This window comes from Lutra lutra, chromosome 14 (genome assembly GCF_902655055.1).
Source record: "Lutra lutra chromosome 14, mLutLut1.2, whole genome shotgun sequence".
NCBI classification, from domain to species: Eukaryota; Metazoa; Chordata; class Mammalia; order Carnivora; family Mustelidae; genus Lutra; species Lutra lutra.
The window spans coordinates 64,615,068-64,640,793 of record NC_062291.1 but is presented as its reverse complement, the minus strand read 5'-3'; the positions used below and the strand labels follow the sequence as shown (position 1 = coordinate 64,640,793).

General features: G+C 47.9%; 1 protein-coding gene across 4 annotated transcripts in view; it reads right to left on the bottom strand.

The window, feature by feature from the left end:
- SORCS3 (sortilin related VPS10 domain containing receptor 3) overlaps nucleotides 1–25,726 on the bottom strand; it is a 601,218-nt gene that overhangs the window by 336,885 nt on the left and 238,607 nt on the right. For all 4 annotated transcript variants that reach the window (XM_047703327.1, XM_047703328.1, XM_047703329.1 and 1 more), the window contains exon 3: nucleotides 16,235–16,334. In XM_047703327.1, the coding sequence (XP_047559283.1) occupies nucleotides 16,235–16,334 (100 nt within the window). The remainder of the gene's footprint in view (nucleotides 1–16,234; nucleotides 16,335–25,726) is intronic.

The window sequence follows — 25,726 nt, the reverse complement described above, 5'->3', positions numbered from 1 at the left end:
CGTATTTTCTGGAACTCAGGACAGTGAGTGGGTCAGAGTCTGGAGTCTGGAGTCAATCAAACCTGAGTTCAAAACTTAGGTCATCAACTTCTTAGTGGGGCAGATTTCTCAACCTCTCTGTCTCCATTCCCACAGTTGCCCCATGGGGATAATGATAGTGCCTAGCTCACAAGGGTCAAAGGGCAGTTTTAAGGATTAATCACACCATGCCTATGATGATATTCCCACCCCAGCACCCAGAGAGTTTGCTATGGGCGGCAACCTGCTATCCCTTCAGAGTCCTCCTCAGGCCCAAAGCAAGCCAGCATGCACCACAGGCACGTGGAGGATGCTCATGGAACAAACCACAGCTGGGCTGCTCAGGGTCCCCATCAGCTCCCTGGAACTCCAACTGGAAACGCTGTCACTTGCTGCAGAGATCATTACTGGTGACAAGGAAGCAGTGCAAAGTGCCCTCTCACAGTGTTGGCTGTTTTCAGAGATAATGTGAAGTCAATTTTGACTTCTGCCTCCGCTGTTACAAAGGAAACCACAGTCAGACCTTCTCAACTGGTTATAATTCTGGAAGGAGGAGAGGAGGGCTGAGCAGGGAGACTGGAATGGGGCGTGAGCTGGAAGATCCATCTATCCCTTGGGCAGGCAGGGGCAGAGGAACGTACCAGCAAGCCTCTTTTGGTTGTGAGTGTCAGGATACTAGAGGTAGAGATGAAAGGAGTGTGCTTACCCACACATCTAGAAGAACTACAGAATTTTTTTTTTAAACTCCTCTCACTCAAAACACTTCATGAAAACACACTTTAAAAACTACTCATAGCATACCTATGCCCAGGCCGTGTTTTAAGCAGCACCCAAAAATATATGATGTAGGTTTCCCACTCTCCATCCAAAGATAAGCCTTGAAAACTTACCCACCATCTTTGCAGTGGGTGATGAAGCCCTAATGTTAAGGTCCAGAAATTATTTACAAGCCTGGCTTTCCATCAAGAATGCCTGGGAGACTTTTTTGGTTAATACATATCCCCAACATTCCCCAGATCTATGGAATCAGAATCTCCAGGAGGAAGTGAGGTAGATAAGAGGAAAAAGGAAGTGAGATACTGGGGTGTCAGGGAAAACCTCCCAGAGGAAAAAAGGTACAGGCTGAACTTTATAAGAGGAGTAAGATTTTGGTAGGTGGAGTAGACCCGTATCCTTGAGAGCCAGGACATAAAGATGGGAAGGATGGTGAGCAGGAAGGGTGCTAACGCCTATATGATTTACCTGGATTATCTCATTTGATTCTCAAAAGGCCCCTATGAGGCAGTGCAGCAGGCAATGTTGCTTGCCCACACAACAGACGTTCATGCCTCTCCTTCTTCCCACCTAGCAAATTCTGTTGAGGTCCCCCTCTCCGTGGGGGCACATGCTTGAGGCAACCGGCTGCACACTGGCTCCCCTGGCCTACCCAGTCCTGGGAACAGGCACGCGCCAGGGATGCGGTGCTGGGAGCTGGGAGTATCTGGCAGCGGTTCCCTCACTTGGAAAACCTGTTGTCTCCTATTCTTCTGGACATTTTCATGTCTGGATGTGATGCTAGAACTGCAACCATCTTTTCCCAAGATGAGGAAAGTGGCCTGAGGACGAAGACCAACACTCTAGATAGCAAAGTAGAAACAGTTCAAGAAGCTGGCCCTTGACGAGGTCATGGCACCGGTGAATTAAGGACCTGGAAAGTACCCCAGCTTTACACCTCGTCACAGGAAGTAATAAATCTCCCATCCTATGGTGGGGCAAGGCGGGGCTTTCTGTGACCATGAGAACCCCAGCATCCTAACTGACAGAGGCAAATGTGATGATTTCCATTTTAAGGATCATGGCCTGAGGTCTGGAGCATTGAGAACTTGTCCAAGGTCACAGAACTGACAGGGTTGAGAGGGACCCAGAGAAGAGCTCAGCACCATGTGCCGTAACACGCCTGCATACAGATTTTCTCCCCAGACACCAGGGAGCTCTTGAAAGTTTCTAAGTAAGGACTGGCCAGATCAAAGGGGGATGCCTGACACCAGATGAAAAGTTCTACCACTTTTTGAGAGGACGACTGTGCTAATGGTCTGGTTCCTCCCCACCTCCTCCTCCCTTACCTCCAGGGGTGGAAGGTCGGGCCCCAAGTACCTGCCCTAAGACTGCAGGGGAAACTCAGCATGCAGAAGTTCATAAGCAAGCATCTGTGAGACCAAAGAGAAATGATTCTTACAGCTGCTCAAGAGAAGAGGGTGACAGGGAGCACTTGAAACCAATTACACTTGGCTTTGGGTCCAGCTGAGGCGAGACAGCTCCCCCAGACAGCCACGTCACACAGCTATTAATGCTGAGGGAATCTTCTCCGAGAAATAACTTTTTACAACATTGTGTCTGCGAGGCTGCTGCGCTCTGAGCTGGTGAACGCTGATGCTCCGTGCATCGGGATCGAGGTGGGGCAGCTGAGACCAGGAAACCGGTGGTTTATTATTCCAAGCCACCCCTGCAGAGCTAACCTGTGGGCAAGAGGCCGCCCTGACATCCACTCGCTCCTCTGTGAAGGTCCAGCGCAGTCAGGAAGTCTTCCACGCAAACATATGCCGTCACTGCCTCCCTCGGGATGATTGAAGATTGGAGGTTCAGGCCAAAGACCACTTTGGATAATTGCATCCTATCTCTCTGCTACTCTTCTATGTGACTGTCCTTCTTTTCTGGCCCAGGCTGACTGCTTTCATCTGTCAAGTGCCTCCCCTGGTACCATCCCCCTGACAAGCGAAAGGTACCCTAAAATGAGCTGCTAACAACTTCACAGTCTCAGTCCAGGTCCCTGCGTCCAAGGTCACCTTGTACTCAGCGGCCTATCTTCCTGCTCTCATCCCTTCCGCCTGGTCCTCCCATCTGGGGCCTTTTCTCACCTTTTGGACTCTAACAGACCTTCTCCAATTTCAACCTTTTCTCTCCTTATTCAGTTGATTCAGATTCTTCTTTCATTTTGCTGCCTTTGGCTGCGCTGGGTTCACCTTAGCCTTGGGGGCCTTACCCATGACCACATGGCTCCCCACTGAGCTAAAAGACTGACCTGGCCTCTTCCAATCCCGGTGCCCTGGAAACTCCAGGTTCATTGGACAAGGACAGAGAACATCTCAAAGGATACTGGACAGCATCCTCAGTAACTACGTGTCTTTCCAGGTCTGCCTGTGTGATGCAGGGTCTTTCCATGGAACTGCATAGGAAGAGCACTGGGCTTGAAGCCAGAAATCTAATTTCAAAAACCACAGTTCTGCTATTAAGTGCCTGTATAACCTTGAATAAGTGGCTCCCCTAACTAGGACTTGGTCTCTTTACCAGTTTAATGAGACGCTTGAACCAGACAACCTTTGAGTTACTGACCACCTTCATCCCCAAATAGAGCACCCAATATCTGAGAAAGAGAGGCCAAGAGTACCCAGCTAGACTGAGTGCCCATTCATAAAGGGGCAGACACAACAGGAAACTACCCCACACGAGCCAGTTGTCTTGAAAGTAGGGCAGTGATAAGAGTAATTAATAATCAACAGTATTTACTAACTAAGGACCAGGGTTCAATCACAGCAAAGCATTTGCAAACATTTCTCATTTAATACTTTTATCAGCCTCTGAGGAAAATACAAATATTACTCTGGTTACAACTAGGAAACAAAAGCTTGGAGTATTTAAAAATGTGCACAAGCCACCAGCTGCTAAGAGGCAGAGTCAGGATCTGAACAAAATGGCTCCTTGCCTACGTGGAAGGAGACCCTCAGGAAGCCGGTCAGTCCCCACCCTCTGGGGGCTTCCAAATGCGAATGCTAGAGCTTGGTCCTGCTGCTTGCTCTTGTGAGGGACTGAATGCTAAGGCATTTGCCACAGGCTAGTTCCTGCCCCCAGACACCCCAGCCTATCATTTGTCTCATGTTTAAGAAAACTCAGCAACCCTACACTCCTCTAACTTCTCACTTCAGTAGAGAACATTCTTTAGAACTTCTTAGCATGGGACCATGGCACTGTTAAACTAGAAGGAAACACATCCCTCTGCATATCTATACTCCTTTGTAGATAGCAAAGAAAGGTTCTAGAAGTGCCCATCTAAGCCTAGAAGGCCAAAAGAACACTGTCTTAGGACCTTATGTTTTAAAGCTGAACAATGTGGGTTTGAAATCTGGTTTGACCACTGTCCACCCAGGAGAACTTAGTGTTTTTGCCTCAATGTGCTCGTCTTCTCTCTCTCTCTCTCCCCAGCCTCCCATTGCTTCCTCCCAATCTCTCTCTCTCTCTTGCTCACTTATGAAGCTTCCCTTTCCCCATGCCCTCCTCCCAAAACACAGAGAACTGTGTTACCATACATATTTGTGTGTGTGAGAAAAATGTTCACATAAAACCATCGGCATGGCACACATTGTCTTTCTAATACTCACGTCAGACTAAGACCCTGTTCCTGACATCAAGCAGCAGGCTGAGCCTCTATGGGGTGTCCGCAGGCACCTAGGCCCGCTGTCCTAGCTGTAGTCTCTGAGGGGAAGGCCACCGCCTCCTCTCCAGCTCAGTCCCGAAGGAGAGTGCCACAGAAACACAATGTCTGCCTACATGGACCCAGGCCTGAAGGGCCTGTGTGCTTCCCGGACCTGGCGCCGCACAGCAAGGAGATCCACCATCATGAGGAGGGACCATCCGAGCGCCACTAAGAGGAAGCAATGCGTCTGAGGTGCATCTGCATGGACATTTGTGGTGTTTCACGGGGGTACGATGCTGGAAGGGCTGGGGGGGCGCTCCGAGGTCAGGCAGCCCTTGATCTGAGTCCCAGCTCCACCAGCTCCATCTGCCTAATGGGGCTTGGGTGATAATGGGTGGAACCAGGGGTGGCAACCATCACTTTAAATTTAAACTTCATTAAAGGAGGTAGAAGTAATCAATGCCTCAGTGAGAAGACATGCCAGGCAGGTAGGAGGAGAGAGAAACAGGAGGGATGCAGAGGGGGCAATTCTTTCGTTTTAGAAGTTGAAAGGATGTTGCCTCATGTTAGAGGAATACAGATGCCTTTTCACAGGATAGCGAGGTCAGCTAGATGGACACGGGGTGCTTGGGGGAGTGGGAAGCATCATGGAGCATGGGACAAAGCCAAAGACGTTCATTTAACTGGGAGAAAGAAGGGCACAGTGTGAGCCCCTACTCTGTGCATGGCACGCAGATATCATTTAATTCTTAAAATTGTTTTTTTAATTCTCTTTGGAGTCCTGTCTACAGATGAGAAAAGAAAGGTGCACAGAAGTGAAATGACATGTGCATGGTCACCCAGCCAGTCAAGCTCCGGCTGTGCTGTGAAGCTCCTCGCCCCTCCACCCCCCCATCCCCCCACTCACCCCCAGCAATCACATCACCTTGCTGGGCACCAGGGAAGAATCAGGAATAGGTAGCAAGTTTCTACACAGAACACATCTTTCTCCCTGTCTGGAAGCCAGGAGACCCTCAAACATATTTCTTGGAGCTGCTTCCTCTCTGGCTCATTCCTTTCCTCTCTGTGGTCACCCTAAGACAGCCCGAGCCATTTCTCAGAGTTAGACTCATGCTGCGGATGGCAGGCCTGACTGTCTGCATCTGCTCCCGGGGGGCCCTCCACATGGAACTGCCAGCACCAAGTTCGGCCTCCATTTGTCACCGAGGTCAGCGACTTACTCCACACTACCAGCTCAGACCCCCAGTGGGCTGGGACGGGGACTTCCTCACTGCAGACCTGCCCCGGGGCCATTTGGCAGACCCGAGGATCCCAGGATGCTCGCCCCTCATTACCCGGACACGCTCACCAACCGAGTGTGCACTGAGTACGGATGTCTGTCGGGCTGCCCTTTGGCCAGCAATGGGGGGCTGGGTAGGGGGCGATCCATACATGCCAGGAGCAATCTCTCTGCTTGGCTGAGCTCACCGAGGAAGGAAAAAAGAGAGTCATTTCTCTCACTGGTGGTGGCGGTTTTTGTTACAGCTATCTCTACCTCAGGGGCAGCGGGATCCATTTGCCTGTAACTGTGCGTCAGAACAATAAGAAGAACACGTCACCTGCCATCCCAAGCTCTTTGTTAAAACTGCTCTTGCCTGGGATGCTCAGAAAATACTCCCAGATGTCTGGGGAGGGCAGGGCAAGGATGGAGAGCTGCATGCGACACTTAACACAGGCACCTCATCTGCCCATCGGTTCCCGCCAGCCCTCAGGCACACAGACAGCTCTCACGCTGTTGGCCCCTGCTCAAACACCTGCTGGGACTCCCCAGAACCCCTTCCTGAGTCCTGCTTCCATCCCTGAGATTGTGGGGGGGGGGTCTACATATTTAATCCCATGCCATCTTTCTCTTGACTTGCAACTGCTAAGCTCGGTCTGTTAAAACCCCCACAGCTGGCCTCCCCTAATGTATTGTCCAAGTTGCAAGCTTTCTTCCAAAGTCGGCCCGATTTTTGCCTCTACACTTCACTAGTTCTGATTACGCCACGGGGGACAGCTTCCTCAAAGCTTGGTGCTTTATTAAGTCCTTCAGACCAGGAGATAGGGATACCTTGTGTTTTTTTAACAGTCTTCAACATGTAAAATTCCCACCGTCTCCACAGGTCATCCCAGCCTGGTGTGGAAGCCCTTGTCAGCCCATCGTGTTATTTTCTCATACCCAACAAGACTCCTTCATGTGCCAGTCTGATGCCCTCTTCTTTGGGTTGAGTCCTTAGACTTTCCACTCCTATCACTGGCTCTGCCTTCGCCTGTCCCCTTGCCTGGCATCTCCCCCTGCATAGAACCCCTCCTCAGAGGCTTCACTGAGTAACTACAGTGGTCAGCCAGGGTCCCTGGGATAAGCCAGGCAGCAAAACAGAACCAGCATCTCATATGACCACCCAGAAACACAGGCTTTCCTTTGACCCTGAGTGCATGCCAAACCAGAGTTCACCCAGAATAGGAAAAGGGCTTTTCTTATTTCTTAACTCCAAAGTTTCCATAATGCTCTTGGTTGACATCTTCTGAATACAGAGGGGCACAAATACACACATGAACACACATAAAACCCAAATCCAATAAAAATCAAATTTTAAAAAATAGGTTAGGCAAACAAGCCACTAAAAAGTGCAGCAAGTGGCTAATTTTTATTATTCCTCTTAAATGCCTGAATAATCTTACTGCAAATCATATCTTTATTAAAAAAAAATATAAGATATACTTAATGCCAACCCCAAAGGGCACTTTGGAGAGAAGCCAGGCTACAGGTTTATATTCTTCCCATTTTCAAATAAAATGCAAAAGAAAAAAACTAGTAATCATTTTAATGAGCCTTTAAATAAATTATTGGCTAGAGCACACTATAGTAATTTATATGGGGAACCACATACATATATTTGCTGAGAAAGGGACTTTGTGACTAAAGAGTGAATTTCCAAGAATTACTTTAGATTCTCTTTCCTTTAAGTGATTAGTTTGAGTTGAACCACACTTCACATCCACTCCATCACCGGTCCCACTTGCAAAGGCAGGTGGACACCTATAAACCAGGGTTTGTCCCTAATACCTACACCCTCTTCTGATGTCCTAGTTCTCCTTTATTGGCATTCCCCAGCCCCCGACAAGTTTGATGCTTTAATTTTCTGGAGGGTGGAGGGTTACCCTCTGGATCACTTTCCAGATATACTAAGAGGAAAAAGATTTGGAAATGGAATCCATAAAGGAAGAAGGTTTCTCTTCTTTTTCCTTTTTTCACTCCTTCCTTTCACACATTTTCCCATAAACACTGCTCTAGTCTCCTGGTAACTGTTAATTTATGAGGCAAGAAAAACAAGGTGGTTGTGAATTAACAAGAACGGGACCATTTCTCTCCATCAGCAGAATAATCCATCTCCCTCAGGCTGTCAGCAAGCTTGGTTTTAAGAGACAGGGAGGAAGATTGCAGGGGGAAAATGTGGCAGTATGCCTCCTGGACAGGGCAGGATGTGGGGCCCTTGGAAACCCAGGGTTCTGGGGGCTGCAGCCTCTCCCCCAGGAAGTGGAGAAGCAGGCAGCCCAGCAGGGGAGGCTTGGCAGCCCCCACGGTCAGCAGGGAGGCACAACCAAGGAGCTATGCACAGGGAGGCTGATTCCAGTCTGTGATCATAATGCCAGCTCCATCTGAGTGGATACAGTCCTCTCTCCCCTTTCTGTAGCTCATTTCCTCCAAGTCAATATTACATTTCTCATTTTACCCTCATTTTGCTCCCAATGGAGGGCATATGCCAAAGATCTTTTATGCCCATTTTACAGATGGTGTAACAGAGGCTTAGAGAATTTAAATTATTTTCCTGATCTCCACAGCTAAGAGAAAGACCTAGACCAGAAAACCTAGTTCCTTTCCCAGCATCTCTTCCCCAGGGGTGCCAGCCTGGGTACAGTCATTTAGCCAGGAGCATGTTACTCAACCATTCTGTCTTCCAATGTGCAAAAGGCAATTTGGATTTCAGGCCCTTGGTTTCTCAGCCAGGTTCATCTGAAATGGGATTCCAGCAGGAACTACCAGAGAGCTGAGAAGCTATGGAAGTTTGTATGACCCTACAGCTATGACACATGTTCAATGAGACAGGGAAGGGAGTTCAAGTTCTCATCCGTCCCCTACTTGCATTCACATGTAGCCAGGTTTTGCGATCGGCTCTGAGCACCCCAGCGGCCGACAGCCTACAGACCTGTAGATTGCACCAGATTTGGAGTCAGTAGACCCAGTTCCAGCCCTCGCTCTGCCACAAGTGACTCCCTGACCTGGAAGTGGTCTCTTCTGCCAAGTGGGAGCCTGCACAGAGAGTCTCAGCAGGTCCTTTCAGCCCCTACATGCATCAAGCCTAAAATTAAATATGGGCACGAGTTAGTTAGGTGAGCACATTAGACCAAGGGACCATCAACAACTGAACCGAAGCATATCACTAACCTCTTCGTGCCAGACTTTCACCATCTGTAAATGGAATAACAATAGTACCAACATCCCAGGGTGGCTGGTGAAGTATTAAATGAGTCAATTCACAGAAAACATTTAGAATAATTTGGGGGCACATTGTTACTGTTCAAAAAAATGCTAGCTGCTTGTCATTGTTATTGTATTAGCAACACCACTGTCATTAATATCCCAGACACTTGTCACCTTTGGAAACAGAAGTGATTATTTGCACAAGGAGGGACTTGTCTTACTTGCTCTTGGACAGACACATGGCTTATTATGCACATTTTGTGAAGGGAGAAATCAGGGCCCACAGCGAGGCGCTGCCTGGCTAAGGACACAGCAAGCAGGCAGACACGAAAGAGGAACTGGGATGCAGCCAAGCTGGTCCATGGCCCACCCACCCCTGGTGTTCCCACACCTGGGCTGCCAGCGCACTTCTGACAGCACCTTGAGTTCCCTCTCCTGCAAGAGGAGAAATGTGCATGCCTGGACAGGGACAGGGACACTCATGGGAAGTTGCGTCACCTCATGCTGATGGAAGCCCACTGCTGGGCCACAGAGAAGGATGCTGTAACTTCAGAAAAGAAGCTTCTAGCCTGGATGGACGAGCCTAATTGGCCAACAGGTGTCCTTAAAACCAAGAGCAATGGAGATCACACCTTCCAAGGACTACCCAACTGGCTGTGCATGAACCCAAAGTTCATACGTCATCATATATTATGATGTAACCCTCTGAGAGGCACTGTCCGAATGATGGCCATCCGGACAAACTGAGCTGGAAAGAACCTCAAAGAGTACAGGAGCCAAGCTTGCCATTATACAGAGAAGGAAACAGAGGCTCTGAGTGGGGTCTGGATTGTTCAAGAATGCACAGTTGCACAGGGGCAGAACCAGGACCAGAAAGCAGAGGTCTGCCTACTATTCCTATTCTAAAGGTCTTTCCCTTCAATGACTCCAAAGGTCCCTTTGCATTGCAGGACCTACTACGTGATTCCTTGGAGTCAAAGCAAAAAAGCCTTTGTGAGCCACACTCAGCTGATATGTCACACAGGCCACAGAGGTGTCACTGTGTGGTCGGCTCTCAGTAAGAGCACCCACTGAGCACTATCCTTATACTGGGGACCCAAAGGCCACGTTGCAAATACCAACTTTTTGGCTGGAGAACAACGGAAGGCCACCTGGAGGCAAGGCACTGAAAAGGATCTGGGATAGCCTGCCAGGCCCCACACTCTAAATTCCACTTCCTAGCCCCTCTAAAACATTTCAGAACACAAAACTTTCATATGGAAATAGGCAGAGAAAATGAGGAAATGACGACAGTGACATCACAGCACCCCCAAGCCCATAGTCTTCTGAAGCGCATCGGGAGAAGCCCCCTTTCCGGAATGGCGATCGCTGTCTGCGCCGGGCGCATATCACTCACCAGCAGTTCCCGCCCCAGCTGACTGCACATCTCTCAAAGCAGGAAACACCGCCCCACCCCCAAAAAGACCTTGCTCAGAGCTAGACACTTAACGGCTTAACGGCCTGAAATTATCTTTCCTCCTTCTCCTTCTTCTTATGATTGTAACTGCTTTGTTTCAGTGTAAGAGGTTTTACAGTCTGTGAGCTGAAAGTGGACTTTCCCTCATCCTCCAACTATCGCAGGTGACACAGTCAGGGAACACGGGAGGCAGGGAGTTTAAAATCCTGTGTTTTGTTTTGTTTCGAGGTGTTCCCGTGGGTCACAGAGCTCAGGTTATGCTGCTGAATTAAGAGAACGTTATGGGAACAACCCACATCCAACACATTGACAATGCCTCTTCCACAGCCGGACAGAAGTGGCTTTCTTGCCAGAGAAATCCGACTGGCAGTTCCCACTGTATTTCTGCAGGGGAGCCTGGAAATAATTTTTCTCTGCAACGGTAAGTAAATTAGGAAGGGATGATCTGGTACCCCCCTCCTCTTCCAAGAAACGGTGAATTCTCTACTACTAATGGGCAGAAAACCTGAAGCAGCCGACACGATTAGGCAGGCACCTGCTCTGTCCGTCGGTGCACGGGCAGCCAACCTATAGACCAGGGCAGACAGCGTTGGCCTTTGTGGGCAGATGGAGGCGAATGGGGATCCTAGGCCGCGCTTGCTAGCTCCTTGACAAAAAGCAAATGGCTCAGCTCTCTGAGCCTCAGTCTCCTCACCTGTCAGATGGGAATAAAAGTACCAGGCTCAGGGGATTAGGACTGAAACTTAGAATAGGGTATACTTGGGACTTGTGAGGAACTCGATAAAAACTAATTACCCATTCTGGTATCAGACCGTACAGCCTTCCACCCCCGCCCCCATACACGCAGGCACACCCACCTCTACTCTGCAGTAATTGAGCCAAATTCCCTGGCAGTCAGAATTTCCTATGCCCTCTGCCACTTCCAAAGCACTCTTTCCAAATCTGCAGGTGGCAGCCACTTTTGAGCCAAAGCAATTAGGCTATAGCATGCCTGCATTTCCCTACCCACCTAGAGATTTGTTCCCAAATAGGCTCCTGTAGGAGCCAAAACCCTCTCTTGCTAGGGCACAAAGCCCTCAGCATGTTTGTACTGTACAAAGCATAGATCCATTAAATGCAAGCCTGACCTAGGCACGTGCCATTCTGACTGGACCAGAGGGCAGGCACTGGGTAACAGTAACGAGTTCTAGGAACCCAGAGATGTTTGTCTCCTGTGAGCAGAAGCTGTGAGAGGGAACTCAGAACCACCCCCCGCCCCACCACAGCAGAGCCCCTCCTCGGGGACACAAACCTCATATACACCTGCTTCTAAAACAAACACACTACTCTTCATGTTCAAGGTTCCAGGCTCAGACATCACCCCGGTGATGAACTATTCAGCCAATGGCTGGAGAAAGGCAAACAGGAAGGGATGTAGAATTCCCATCAAATACAGTCAGGGCAGGTCAAGGTCATTAAAATAATACTGATACCACCACATCAAAGGAGAGTTTAGAACAACTTCAATGGGAGCTCCCAGCATTTCATATCAACATTCTCATTTAGGAAAGACCAGTAAATATGGCTAGTGCAAATCTCAACTTCCTTAAGGGAGTCCAGCATGGCTGGATGTATCCTGACAAATTTGTCATTCACTTCCCTCATCAATGGGAAATTTGTTGCAGACTCATCATTTACAAGTAAAACAGCCATGGGGTAATCTTACCTGCCTTTAAAGTGGCAAGGAGGACTGGAGGTTATATAGATTAAGCTCCTAAAAGACAGCTTAGCATAGTAGGCGCTCAATTAATTAACATATGCCCATGTTAACACTTCTATTTTCAACCTAATGGCTTATTGGCTTTCTGCATTTGAAGATTTTATGTTGTCAAAAATGCATTAGAAACCCAGCTACTATATAAATACAAGCACGATTTACTGTTTCGCCAGGGGCCACAGATCTCTGATGTTCTCATAGCCTCCAAGGACAGTAGTAGCCATCTGTTAAAATAAATAACTCATTAAGTAAAAAGCAAGTGTTTTTACAAGATCAACTGAAAATCTGCTGGATTTTTCACTGGCTGTCAATGAACATGGGCAGCTACAGATAATTTGGGTGCTGGCATAATGCAAGCAGAGACGAGAATCTGGAGACCACAGGTTTAAACTTTAAGAGATAGTTAAGAAGGCAACATAAAAGTTGAATTACAAGGTCATGATGACCCAGAGCACTAAGCAATAAAGCAACAAACCGAGTATTTTCATTTATATCTAACTGCCATTTTGCATAAGGGGCTGGAGAAGGGTCGTTGTAGTAAACCAAATAGTCAGTGCAGTTAAAAGAAAAGTCATCATGTAGAGTATTTGTGAACTGTCAGCACCCAGAGGCTCAGAAGACAATCAAACACATTTACCATAAAATGAAACAGAATCTAATTTCATCATTCCTTGGATGATTAGGAAAGCATTTCAGGATCACACAGTCTCTTTATGAATTAATTTCTACTGCTATTAAAGAAAATAAATAAAACCATGGCAACAGGGGTGCCTGGGTGGCTCAGTGGGTTGGGCCTCTGCCTTTGGCTCAGGTCATGATCTCTGGGTCTTGGGATCAAACCCTGCATCAGGCTCTCTGCTCAGCAGGGAGCCTGCTTTCCCCTCTCTCTCTTGCCTGCTGCTCTGCCTACTTGTGATCTCTCTCTATATATTCAATAAATAAAATCTTTAAAAGAAAAAAAAAAAAAAACATGGCAATAGGGGCGCCTGGGTGGCTCAGTCGTTAAGCGTCCAACTTCGGCTCAGGTCATGATCCCAGAGTCCTGGGATCAAGCCCCACATCAGGCTCCCTGCTTAGCGGGAAGCCTCCTTCTCCGTCTCCCACTCCCCCTGCTTATGTTCCTTCCCTCGCTATGTCTGTCAAATGAATAAAGAAAATCTAAAATGAACAACAACAACATGGCAATAGCCTGTAGTTTGTCTTTCCCCAATCAGAGTGGGAAAATGTCTGTGCTTTCATGTCTAACTTGCTGGGTAGCAGCAACTCCCAAGTAAGAGTTAACTGCCTTGATGGTGTTTCTCAGAGAAGACAGACAAAATAGGCTCCACTTTAGTTAAGTGGGAATTAATTCCCAAGAGAAACTGCTCCAGGGAGCCCATGGTGTGGATATCACCACTAGGCAGGAGAAATGGAGACAGAATTTCTGTACCAGGGGTCTCTAAATCCCTGCTTTCCATTCTTTCTGACCCTCAGCATCTGTGTTAACCAACCTTTTGTTTCTGCACCTTTTTTTTTAAGACTTCATTTATTTATTTTAGAAAGAGACAGGGAAGGGGGTTGGTGCAGAGAGAGGAACAAGCAGACTCTGTATGGAGTATGGAGCCTGATGTGGGGCTTGATCTCATGACCCTGGAGATCAGGACCTGAAACCAAGAGTCAGATGCTCAACTGACTGAGCAACCCAGACAACCCTGCTGTGCTTCTAATCACATCTAGGTTATACCACAGAAAGATAAAGAAGTCAGGGGTAGAGAAAAACAGTAAAAGACCAAAGGAGACTTCATTATTTAAAAAAAAAAAAAAAAAGTGACATCATTATGAGTAAAAGCTCAACAGGAAACAGACATGACATATGACCACCAAAACAGATGCCAATAGTTGTGACCCTTTACATCCCACTTCAGAGAAAGACAGCTGACCTACTGTCTAAGAAAATAACATCAACTTTGTTGTGGTCCAAGGTCAAAGACCATGCTGAAGGGCTTCTGCCACAGGTCAAAAACCTGCTTCTCCCACAGGGCATACACCCCAAGACATGGTTCCATCTGACCCCAAGTCACTTGGGTAGAATGGAAAAAGCTTTATACTGAGAGTCATAAGACCAACTGGCAACATCACCACCAACCAGCTGAGTGACACGGGTGACGTCTGTCCTCTGCAGACCTCAGCTTCTTTCGTAATGAAGGGACAGGGCAGAGGAAGAACGGAGACAGACCACTGTTTAAATTCAGTCCAGGTTTATCAAGGGTCCATCACGGACATGGCACCTAGCTTTCCTCTGGGTCAAGAAGCAACTGCCTCAAGCTTCCAAGACAGGGCTAAACTGTACACTGTGAACTACTAGGCTGTGGTTGTATAGGAGGATAATGTGCTGAGTGTGGTCTGCAGCAAAGAAATCTGGACTGAGAATCCAGAGTCCTGACCTCTCATCCAGCTCTGTGGGCTATTTTGGCTTCTGTTTTCTCCTCTGTAAAACGAGGTTACTGGTATAAAGGATTCCTAACTGAGACTCCATGGACATCCTGGGTCCGTGAGTGGGATTCCAGCTGTTCACAAACTGCTAAACTTCCAGTTTGTGGGCAGGGTATGTTTCCAGAGAAGACATCTAGAGCTTTACTCACTTTTGCAAAATCATTGAATAAGAACTGCTCCTATAGATACAAATCTATGATCCCTTCCTGCTCTGACATCCAACAAGTCACATGACAATACTGAAAACTATGGAGATGACAGCACTTCAGGGCAAAGCAAAGAGAACTTACTCCACTGAGTAACAAGTTTCCCAACAGCCAACCTGATGATCACCTGAGTTTTGGCTCTTGACTGGTGGGCAGAGTCTCAGTCTGGAGCCTCCTAGCTAGATCACTGGGCATCTAATCATCAACGCTGAACCATGAGTCATCCATTCTGCTTCCTCCCTTTGCTGGGGATTAGGGGTGGCAGAGGTGGGAGTGAGAAGACAGTGGGGCATGGCACTCCTGCTATGGGCCTGATTCAAAGCTGTTCTGCTCTGAGCGGCATAAATCATCATCATCACATCTTGGCCTCTACCAGGTTGGACTCAGAGGTCAGGGACATCTAAACAGTGGGTTGAAGCCCACCCCTGCACTTATTCTCACACACAAAAAAGGGGGAGTGGGCTAGAAACCTACAGGGAAATGCAAATCAGATTGCAAGAGGAAAGCTAGGGAGTGCCACTGTCAGACTTTGAGAAACACTAAAATGGCCTTTTAGATTCCTGGTGTGTTTCTAGGGGCTAGGCCTGCCTAAGTTTCTAAACAGCAGTGCCTCTCTGGCTGCAGAAAGATCACCCATCCCAGAACCAACATATTACACAGTATTTATTTTCTAAAACCGTCCGTCGTTCCGGGGACTCAAAGGTCCCTCCTCCCAGTGGGCCTCCATGACCACAAGGTGGTTTTCTATGACTTCCTCCACATCCTGGCTATTAAGTCAACTGGAAAGTCAGACAGCAGAGGGGCCAGAAGCCGGTTTGCTCTCCGTGCCCAACGGTAGCTCTAGATCAAGCTGGTGAATCCAAGAACTCCCTATCCTTCCCGTGGCAGAAACAGACTTCTGTTTACAAGGAGCTCTCTGAAAACAGACCAGCAAGAGGGAGGCTGGAAGAACTCAACTGCAGAGACAAGCAGAGCCACTCTCAAATCACAGATCTATTACTTACCATTGTCTGCCTTTAGGCCAGAAAATTACTTAATCTCTCAGACCTTCAGTTTCTTCATCCATAAAATGGGACAACAGTGACTTCTAGTGCACAGATTCACTGTGAGGATAAATGAAATAAGGTATCTCTGGCACCGAGAACACCTTACTAGCTACATCATTTTTCTGTTGTTGTTGAAATTATTATTACTAGTGCTACTGCCAGTGTCGAGGCAGTTAGAGCTATAAGGATCCTCTGTGACGTTCCTGGCCTAGAAAGTAGGCTCTCTCTAACAGATTCCATGCCTACTGGTTTTCTTCTTCATGCCTGGTCCCTGGCAGCCCTGCTACCCTACCCCATGGGGATTGCTCAGCATGGCTGACCCCTAGTCTTACCTTCCTTTTGTTGGTGGGATTGACGTAGAGGTAACTGAGGACAGTCTTCAATCCTACTTTGTCATTCAGCTTCTCATAGGTGGTGCCATAATCCGTTGATCTGCAGGTAAGAGAGAAAGAAAGGAAGAGACTGTTTTACCAAATGGTGGATAATGTTCAGAGGGGAGCCAAGTTCTCCTTCAACTGGCACCTTTGTTCCCAAATCACAGGAGTGATTCAGAGATAAAAGGCCCCATTAATTTCAGAAGAGCAATTAGACTAGCGCATCTGCTTACTACCTAACCTCATTCCCCTTTGCTCCCTGCCTTTCTCAGAGACCTACTTTTACCCTCTGTGAAGCTGTCTGTGAAAGCCACTGCCAGGGCCTGCCTGCCCCCAGGTTCAACCCAGGGTCCTCCACGTGCTGCTGCAGACGGACGCAAGTTCCGGCCGGAAGCTATGGGAGAGGCCAGACTGTCTCCTGAGGTCGCCGGAGCCCAGCCAACCTCATACCACCTCCACAGAGCCCAAGGCTAGGGAATGCTCTGGGTGGAAGCAAGCCCTATTTGCAGGAGGCTGGAGGGTGCAGCGGCAGCACTGGAACACAGCAGGGAGGGGGCGGGAGCCTTTACATAGGAGCTGTGGTGTGTCAGGGTCAAAGCAGGGGTTGTGGAAGTGCTGCCAACAGTTTATCATTCCAACCATCCTGCTGGCTGCCAGCTTGTCCTTTGGGCCCAGTTTCCAGGGTTCTGACTTTATACCAAAACCACAAGTCAGGACTCGGAGAGCAAAGGCAAGCCAAGCCATAGGCTCCTTCCACTCCATCCCACCTTTCCACGGTGGAGGAAGGAGAGCAGGTGGCTAACAGGGAGGGCCAGCCTCGCCGCCACGCTTTGTGCCTCACTCCCCAACCCGACTCCACACGTACCATCCTCCCCTTTCAAACCACCAGTATCATCAGCTCCACACCCCGTCTCTCCTCCATGGCCTTCTTTGGCTAGGTCACGAAACTTCTCCCACCTGGGCTTGAGAAAGTCCGAGGTCAGTTTAGTTTCCCTGTGGTCACCTGACCTCATGGGAGACTGTGTGCTGCCTCAGATCCCAGTGTCTGGCTCCGGCTGGGTGCTTCCCCAGTAACCACCTGCCTGTTCCTCCCTCTTCCCAGGTTCTTCCCCCACCTTCTCTCCAGAATCTATTCCTGCTCAGGCCCACAGCTCAGTTTCACAAGCCTAGTAGTCAAGGCTTATAACGTGTGATGGCCTTTAAAAATTAGCCCCACCCCCTCTGACTGAGCAAACTCCATGTCCCAACACCAGCTGAGATGCCCACCCTTACCCCTGTGAAGGCTTCACTAGCCCTCTTCTCAGTCACCCTCACCCCTCTCTGCCCTGAAAAAGCTTCCCAGCCCACGTTGTGCCCAAAGCACACCGCACATGCCTCCTTTTGGCTCTTGGATACCATTGTGATTAGTTTCTACAAGTTCTGGTCTCCCTAGGACAATATTAGCTCCCGAAGGACAAGGGAGCACAGAGAGTGCTATGATGAGATGAAAGAACAGGAACTTTGGGTATAGAAAAATCTCTTCTTTCTTTTTTTTTTTTTTTTAAGATTTTATTTATTTATTAGAGAGAGAGAGAGGGAGGGAGAAAGCACAAGCAAAGGAGGGGCAGAGGGAGAGAGAGAAGCAGACCCTACCCTGAGCAGAGAGCCTGATGTGGGGCTCCATCCCAGCAGCCTGGGATCATGACCTGAGCCTAAGGCAGACGCTTAACCGACTGAGCTACCCAGACGCCCCACAAAATCTCTATTTCATTGCTAGATCTGCAGCTCTCTGGTTGTATGGCCACATGCAAGTTACTTAAACTCCTAGAGCCTCGGGTTTCTGAACTGAAAAAATCAGGGAGATTTGATCTCACAAGGCATTCGTTGAGGATGCAAAAATATGACATGTGGGAAACCTCCTGACAGGATGTAGATACAGTGAAATGCTAAAAAATATATATGAAAATAAAAAGGACATGCGCTTCTCTTTTCCCCAAAATGTAAAGAACCAGGTTGTACACATCATACACACTCGCCATGTTTACTCAATAAACAAACATCAGTATTTCAAATCCTTCCCTAGGCTACTGGCTCCACACGGTCAGTGTCTATGGTAACTTTTATAACCAGCCCCCCCAAAGCTGACTTCTTATCTTCAGTCTCCTGTCTACCTTTAAGCACAGGGAATCACTCCCAATCTTTCTTGTTGCCTTTATCTCTCAAGCCCAGCTCAGTCTCCAAGTCCTAATGATTCTATCTCCTAAATAACTTGGACCCCTGGTCTTTCCATCTTCACGCCAATGCTGTGGCTCACGCATCATTATTTTTTGAAATAGTTCCCCAACTGTATGCTCTTCTTCCAGCCCCCCCTCCCACCATCCCCCATGCTGTCATCAGGCTGTATTTCAACCTCCAGACCTCTCCACCTCATCCCTTGTAGTAATTACCGCTGCCAACACACAATGAAGTTGTAGCTTCCAAGCTTAGTCTTGTCAAATATGGCTTCAATCTTCCTCACTAGACTCATTTCCAGCCACCTGTTCCCTGCCCCTTTCTCTCCAGCCTCACCAAACTTTCCTGAATGTCCTATGTTTTCACTCCCTCCATTTCTACTAATATCATTCCCATTGCCTGAACTATCCCTGTGCTACTTTCTCTGCTTGGGACATCCTCTCTCCAACCTCTGACACCACCAGTATCACCCTCCTTCCAGCTTCCCCACAGGGATTAATTGTGATTTCCTTTCCATTCCCATACCACCTTGTATGTGTTTCTATGTTACCATTTATCCAATTGTTTCAGTCATACTATTTTTATTCTGGGATCTCCTCCTTGACTATAGCTCCCTAAGGGCAAGAAACATTAACTTCTAACAGCTCCAGTGCCTTGTACCACGTCTCATGCAAAGCAAGTGCTGAATGTACTGGTTTGTGTATTATTCCACCTTGCTTTGTCCTCATTTGTAAGAATGAATGAATGGTCTTGGCTGGTCAAATTCTTGACCAGCTGCTAAATTTTACTGGCCATTCAACACACAGCCACACCTAGAAAACACACTTCATCTAACTGGATGCTAGAACACAAGGAAAGGTCTAGCAGTATCTGGTCCCAGGGAAGGATCTGCCGTTCACTCACACTAGCATCAAGGTTAAGTGACCAATCACCCCAAGCTCCTATCCTCTCCAGGGCAGGAAAGGAGAAAGCCTAATCTCTAGAGGCAGTCAGTTGCATACTTTTATTAATCCAAATAAAAGGTTTTACAGGATGAATCCCTTCTTGATTCTGCACTCTTGAAGGCAAAAAGATAGCATGGTGTGGAGAAGGAACATTGAACTTGGAGTCTAAGAATCCTGACTCTGAAACATACGCTAAGTGCTACCCTGGATAAGCCAATTCCTCGCACCTGTTAAAGAAAAAAGTTACCCCGACACCTATTAAAATGATAAGGCAGACTTCATTTGGGACAATGGCAATATGTATAGAGACCACCACAATGGGGTTTTCCAATGAGAGAGACTGGGCTCAACCAAAAACTAAGGAAGAGCGGGGAATTTATAGCCAAATAGAATGGTGGGGTGAGTGGTTGGACCATTACTAGAGGGTAGAGTAATTCCTTTATAAACGGACCTGATGGGATTCTTACTGAAGGCAGGCCAGTGTGATGAGACATTACCCAGGGCATGGTAGGGATGAGGAGATCAGTCAGATATCGAGGGCAGGGGATTCTGGCTAGACTGACTTAGGATTCTTGGGACAACTTGGCTTTTGAGGACTCACCCAAGAGCAGAGCCTACTTGACAAGGAGCTCAGAGGGTCCTGACTATAGAGTTTGGCCAAGAAGAGAGTCTGTCAAACCGTACTCCATCATGAACACAAGAGGTTTAACTCCTAAAATCATAGGGCCCATCTGGACCTCAAATATCCTTATGCCACCAACAGGGAGCTAAGCTGTTCTCCAAGCAGCACATTTCCTCACTCTGTACATAGCAAACATCTTACTTTTATAAAGAGCTAAATTCTCAGGGCTCTGCATGACTGATGTCACAACAAACTTCCTCCCAGAATCCAAATAAGCTTCCTCAAAGGCAGTCAGCTTAGCACCATACATGGTCTCTTTCTGCAGGCTGCCCTGAAGATTCACAGCCACTCCGCTCTTCCCTACGAGTGGCTGCTTCTCCCAGTGCAGGGACTTCCCTACAAAGGATTCTCCACATGTCAGCTTCCTCTGCTCATTCAAGCTGACCGAAAAGGGCTCACTCACTGAAGACACCTCAAAAAGCCACGACACCTGTGGCACGAAAGGTGCCCTGGACTCTGTCCTTCCCAGCATGGATGCTACACACACTGGGGTGTGTACACACCCAGCATGGATGCTACACACAGCGCTGGGGGCCCCTTTGCCTGGGGGGAGGGGCAGCTTGCCAAGAGGCCTCGGCCCCATTGCCAGAGACAGCTGCACCTGCTGAACTCACTGTCACAAGAAAGCCAACCATCATCCACCTTGTCACTCCAGACCCTCCAGTGGGGTCACTTGGAGGAAACAGGCTCCTTTCTCCTATCGCAAAGTGAGCCTCTCAAATCTTGACACTAGGCTCCCAATACTGAAATGTCCAGAAAGCTGGAAACATCAAACGTATGCAGCGAGTACCTGCCACGAGCCTGGTGCGATGTCAGTTACCATTTTGAATTGCTCCGAACACACAGCTGACCTGGAAGGCAACAGGTGAGAGGTGCAAGGCCACAGGCTTTCGGCTTCTGTGCCTTGGCTCAGGTTATACAAGTCCAGCCGACTCTTCCACTATGTTCTCCTGCTTTCTTTCTGTCTTTTTAATGAATTATCTCCAGCACACAGGAAAATACAATGGGATGTCAATCATATGCCCACTATTAGATTTAACAGATATTTGTGTTCATAAACAGGATATTGTGGAGCCTTTCACATTTACTTAAGCCTTATACAGGATGTATGTCCTGCAGCTTGTTTATTTTGCCCAACATTCAAGTTTTGGGACTTATCCATGTTGACACACCTAGCCATAATTGATCCTTTAAAAAAAAAAAATCTGTTTGAGAGAGAGAGAAAGCATGAAAGCAGGGAAGGGGCAGAGGGAGAAGGAAAGAGAGAATCCCAAGCCCCCAAAACAGGGCTCAATCTCACAACCCTGAGATCTTGATCTGAGCTGAAATCAAAAGTCAGATACTTAACCAACTGAACCACCCAGGTGCACCAAATTCATCTATTTTTAACTGCTATAGAGGATTATAGCTTATGAATAAACCACTGTCTATCCTTTCAACCACTCATACAAATATTTTGGGTTTTTTCTCTGTTAAAATTTGTGAGACTAAGTAATGTTTCAATGAACATTCTTGTCCATGGCTTCTCACATATTTTTTTTTAAGATTTTATTTATTTATTTGACAGAGAGAGATCACAAGCAGGCCAAGAGGCAGGTAGAGAGAGAGGAGGAAGCAGGCTCCCTGCTGAGCAGAGAGCCCGATGCAGCTCGATCCCAGGACCCTGAGATCATGACCTGAGCCGAAGGCAGTGGCTTAACCCACTGAGCCACCCAGGCGCCCCGGCTTCTCACATATTCATCAAGAAAAGTTTCAGGGGAGACATCCTGATGTGCAATTACTGTGACATACTCTATGCATAACTTCTATTTTGCTGGTTATTGACAAAATTTTCTCCAAGAAGGCTGCAGACCCGCACCTACTCTCCAGCTCCAACAACTAAGTCCTTCTTTATTCCTAGGGCCTAAGTCCAGAGCTTCTGACAAGTCTCGTCCCATCTATCTCTGATTCCAGAGTCCTAATTCAAGAGCATCTGAACTGAATTAGCATCCAGGGTCCTGAATCCTGGCTCCACTAACGCCAACCCTGGTTTTCCCATTTGTATCACAGGAGGTCCCCCACTCCATGGCTCCCTCACCCACCCAGGGATCTGCCTGTTATCTAGCCGGGCCTCCCAGCTGACAACCACTCATGCCATTCTCCAGGTACCCAGTGCTGCCCGGCAGGCTGGATGCCCTCTGTCTTTAACTTCTCAGACATAGTCGGGTCTGTGTCCGGACCTGACTCCCAGTCTGAGTCCCTCGACTATGCAGGGTCTCTTGTCCTATCCTGATTGTTCTCCAGAAGAGCTCCGTGTGAGCCAGCATGTTCCAGAACACCCCAGCCTCATCTCCCATAACCCCAGTTGTTCGCCTGGGCCACTCTCTCCATGATAACATCCAGAGTTGAGTTGAGAATACGGTATACTTTCACCCAGCAGCAAGCTCCCACTCCTCTAGTGAGCTTCTGGGGGAGAGGCTGGTGGCAACAAGCATATGGGCTGCTATTTTAAAAGTAAAAGAACAGAAAAGAAAAACTTTCAGCCAACGCAGCCAAGTCAGCTTCCCGGGAGAGCCGAGCTGCCACTCAACACCTCCGGTTCCAACGCCACGTTCCTGCCAGAGGTGAGAGGACTCTAGAAGGCACTCTGCCAGTTCTTACTGGCCCGCCAGATGTTCAGGATCCAGTGGGCACACCGCTTCCCTCACTCAGGCAGCCGCCTTCCCCAGTTTACCACCCAGCTCCTCAGCTCCTTTCTCCTGCCACCTGCAACCCTTGCCCCAGATTCTGCAAAGCAAAGTTGTGGGGAGACCACAAGTCTTTCACTCCTGGATTCTCTTCTCCATCTCTTTTCTCCTCCATGGACTCCTTTCTCTGTGAGGTCATCCAAATTCAGTGATCACACGCTTGAGTGTTCCTTTTCCTGTTAGCAAGTTCATTTTGTTTTGTTCATTTCTTTTTATTTATTTATTTATTTATTTATTTGACAGGCAGAGATCACAAGTAGGGGAAAAGGCAGGCAGAGAGGACGAAGCAGGCTCCCTGCTGAGCAGAGAGCCCGATGCAGGGTTCGATCCCAGGACGCTGGGATCATGACCTGAGCCGAAGGCAGAGGCTCTAACCCACTGAGCCACCCGGGCACCCCTGTTTTGTTCATTTCTTAACACATATCTATCTATTATCCATTGTGGCCACTGCCGTGTACCAATCACTGGGCTTTGCTTCCCTTCTCGGATAATTACAAGTCACTCCAGCTCAGGTTAGCAAAAATTTTCTGTAAAAGGGCCAGAGAGTGAATATTTTAGGGTCCCGTGATCTCTGTCACAACCACCCAACTCTGCCCTTCAGCTCTAAAACAGCCAAATACAGCGAGTCCACGCATGGGTGTGGCTGCGTCCCCATACAACTAAATTTACAGGGGCAGGCAGTGCGTTATTCCCAGGCAGTGTATAATCCCGCGGCCTCTGCTGCAGCTGATCAAAGCATCAGCCCATACCATCCCCACCACCAGCCTGACTCCTACCACGTTTCTGTCTCTGAGACATCTTCCCAAGATTCCAACCAGGACCACTGATGCCCTAACTCACCCTCCCCAGCCCGGCCGCCCCATCAGGTCCGAATGCCTGCCTGAGCCCCGCGTTCAGGCCTTCACGGCTGGCCCCGCCTACCTTCCATGTCCACTCTCCCAGTGAGTGGACAGCTGACAACTATCCAGACTTCGCCCCTTTTCTGACACTCAGCTCTCCTGATGCTGATTACATGCTGGGGATTTTTTTCCTACAATTTCAGCCCACACCCTCCTCTTCATCTATATCAACGGCACCTCAGAGTTCCCTATTTATTCTCCAAATGGGCAAATTTTCTTTTCAACAATTGCTAAAAGCTCCTTAAAAGAGAAATAACAAATGAAATGACTTTTGAGTCTCTGAATGTGCAGAGAGAGAGAACAAGGGAGACAGGATAGAGGCAAAAACACTAGGCACAGAGCTGGAAGAACTCGCTGTGTTCTGCTTCCCTAAAACTCCGCTCAGACAATACAGCAGTTGCTGTGTCAATGAAGAGGAGGGAGATACCTAGTCTAGGATCTGATAAAAGCCCTTCTTCCATAAATGCTTATGACTGTCATTTTTATGAATACCCCAAATTGTATTTTCCTCAAGGGCAATCACCTTGTTTTCTTTTCTCTGATTTACACTCCTTACACTAACGAGGGTTAAGGTGTATGAATGGTCAGTAAAGCATTAAAGAATCTTTGGCCACTGTTTCAATTTGCTACCACGAAAGTACACGCTGGCCCAGCAGTCTGGGAAATCAGAAGACAGAACCAAGCTTCAGACTGGCATGCCTTGGGGAAGCACCCACCAGCCATTCCCCTTGAGTATGTTCCAGTGAACTACCCTGAGGAGAGTCAACAATCAAAAGCCACAGGCAATTAATTAGGGGCTCTGGTGTGTGGTGAACCACAGAGCATTCTAGGGTCAAGGTCAGGAGTTTCCACCGCACAGCCCAGACCAATAGCTGCCCAGAGAGTCTTTATGATTTAAATGGGAAAGCCAGGGAGGCACCCCTCTGGCCTGTTCCACTTCTCATCTTAAGGCCCGTGCTCCAAGCCATATTAATTTGTATCTTTGCAATGGCAGGAGCCCAGCCTGACCACAAGTAACTAGTCATATAACTAATTTCAGACCTCAAGCCAAGAGCAAGTGATTTAAATAGCTTCATTCTCCAAGTGGGTATTGGTCCCATCCTCTGTTTTAAAAAAATCACAGGTGGGCTGATGCCAAGGCAGAAGCTCACAAAGCTCTCATGACCTCTTCCTGTTATCTGACTCCTCAGCTGCATTATCCAGTCTCAGAGAGAGAGGCACAATGACACAGAATAATTAATTCATCTTTATGTCCTTCTGCCCCGGCTATTTCAGTGAGAGCCACCACTGGGTTTCAAATACAGAAAATTGAGAGTTAGCTGACCCTGAAGACCAGATCATGCAGAATTCATGGTTTATGTCAGATAAAATGGAGACCCAACAGCAGTGCCATCCCCACACAGATCTAGGAAGGAAGGTTGAAGAGTATGGGATTGGCCAAACGCTCAGATCCTTGGTCTTTCTCACTGTGTGAGCACTTTGGTTCTCACTCAAGAACCTCATTTCAGACACTAAGGTTGCCGGGGTGTTATTCTGAGGATTCAAAAGGACAATCTCAATCCTATCAGCCAAGAGGCCTGTTTATGTCATACAGGTAAGGAAAGGAAAGAAGTCCTCCAGAGAAAAGAAAAAGCAGGAGCAGGACCCCCCCGCAAAGGTGACATTTCATGATTCACTGCACCTTTGTTCATGGGACTATAATGAAATGACAATCATTAGGAGAAAGACTCACGAAGATATAGCGTGTTTCACAACACACACACAATATAATGACATTAAGGATTATAGCAGAACTGAAAGTGACTGACCTAGAAAAGTCCCCAATATATATGACTAATGCAAAGGGCTACTGAAGAATAATATATTAAATACACAAATGGTACACCCAGACGAAATAAAACAATATATTTCCACTAAATTTGTAAGTGTGTACACAGTGCATTTAAAAATGCTAGAGCAAAATACAAATAACTGGTAATAGACGTTAA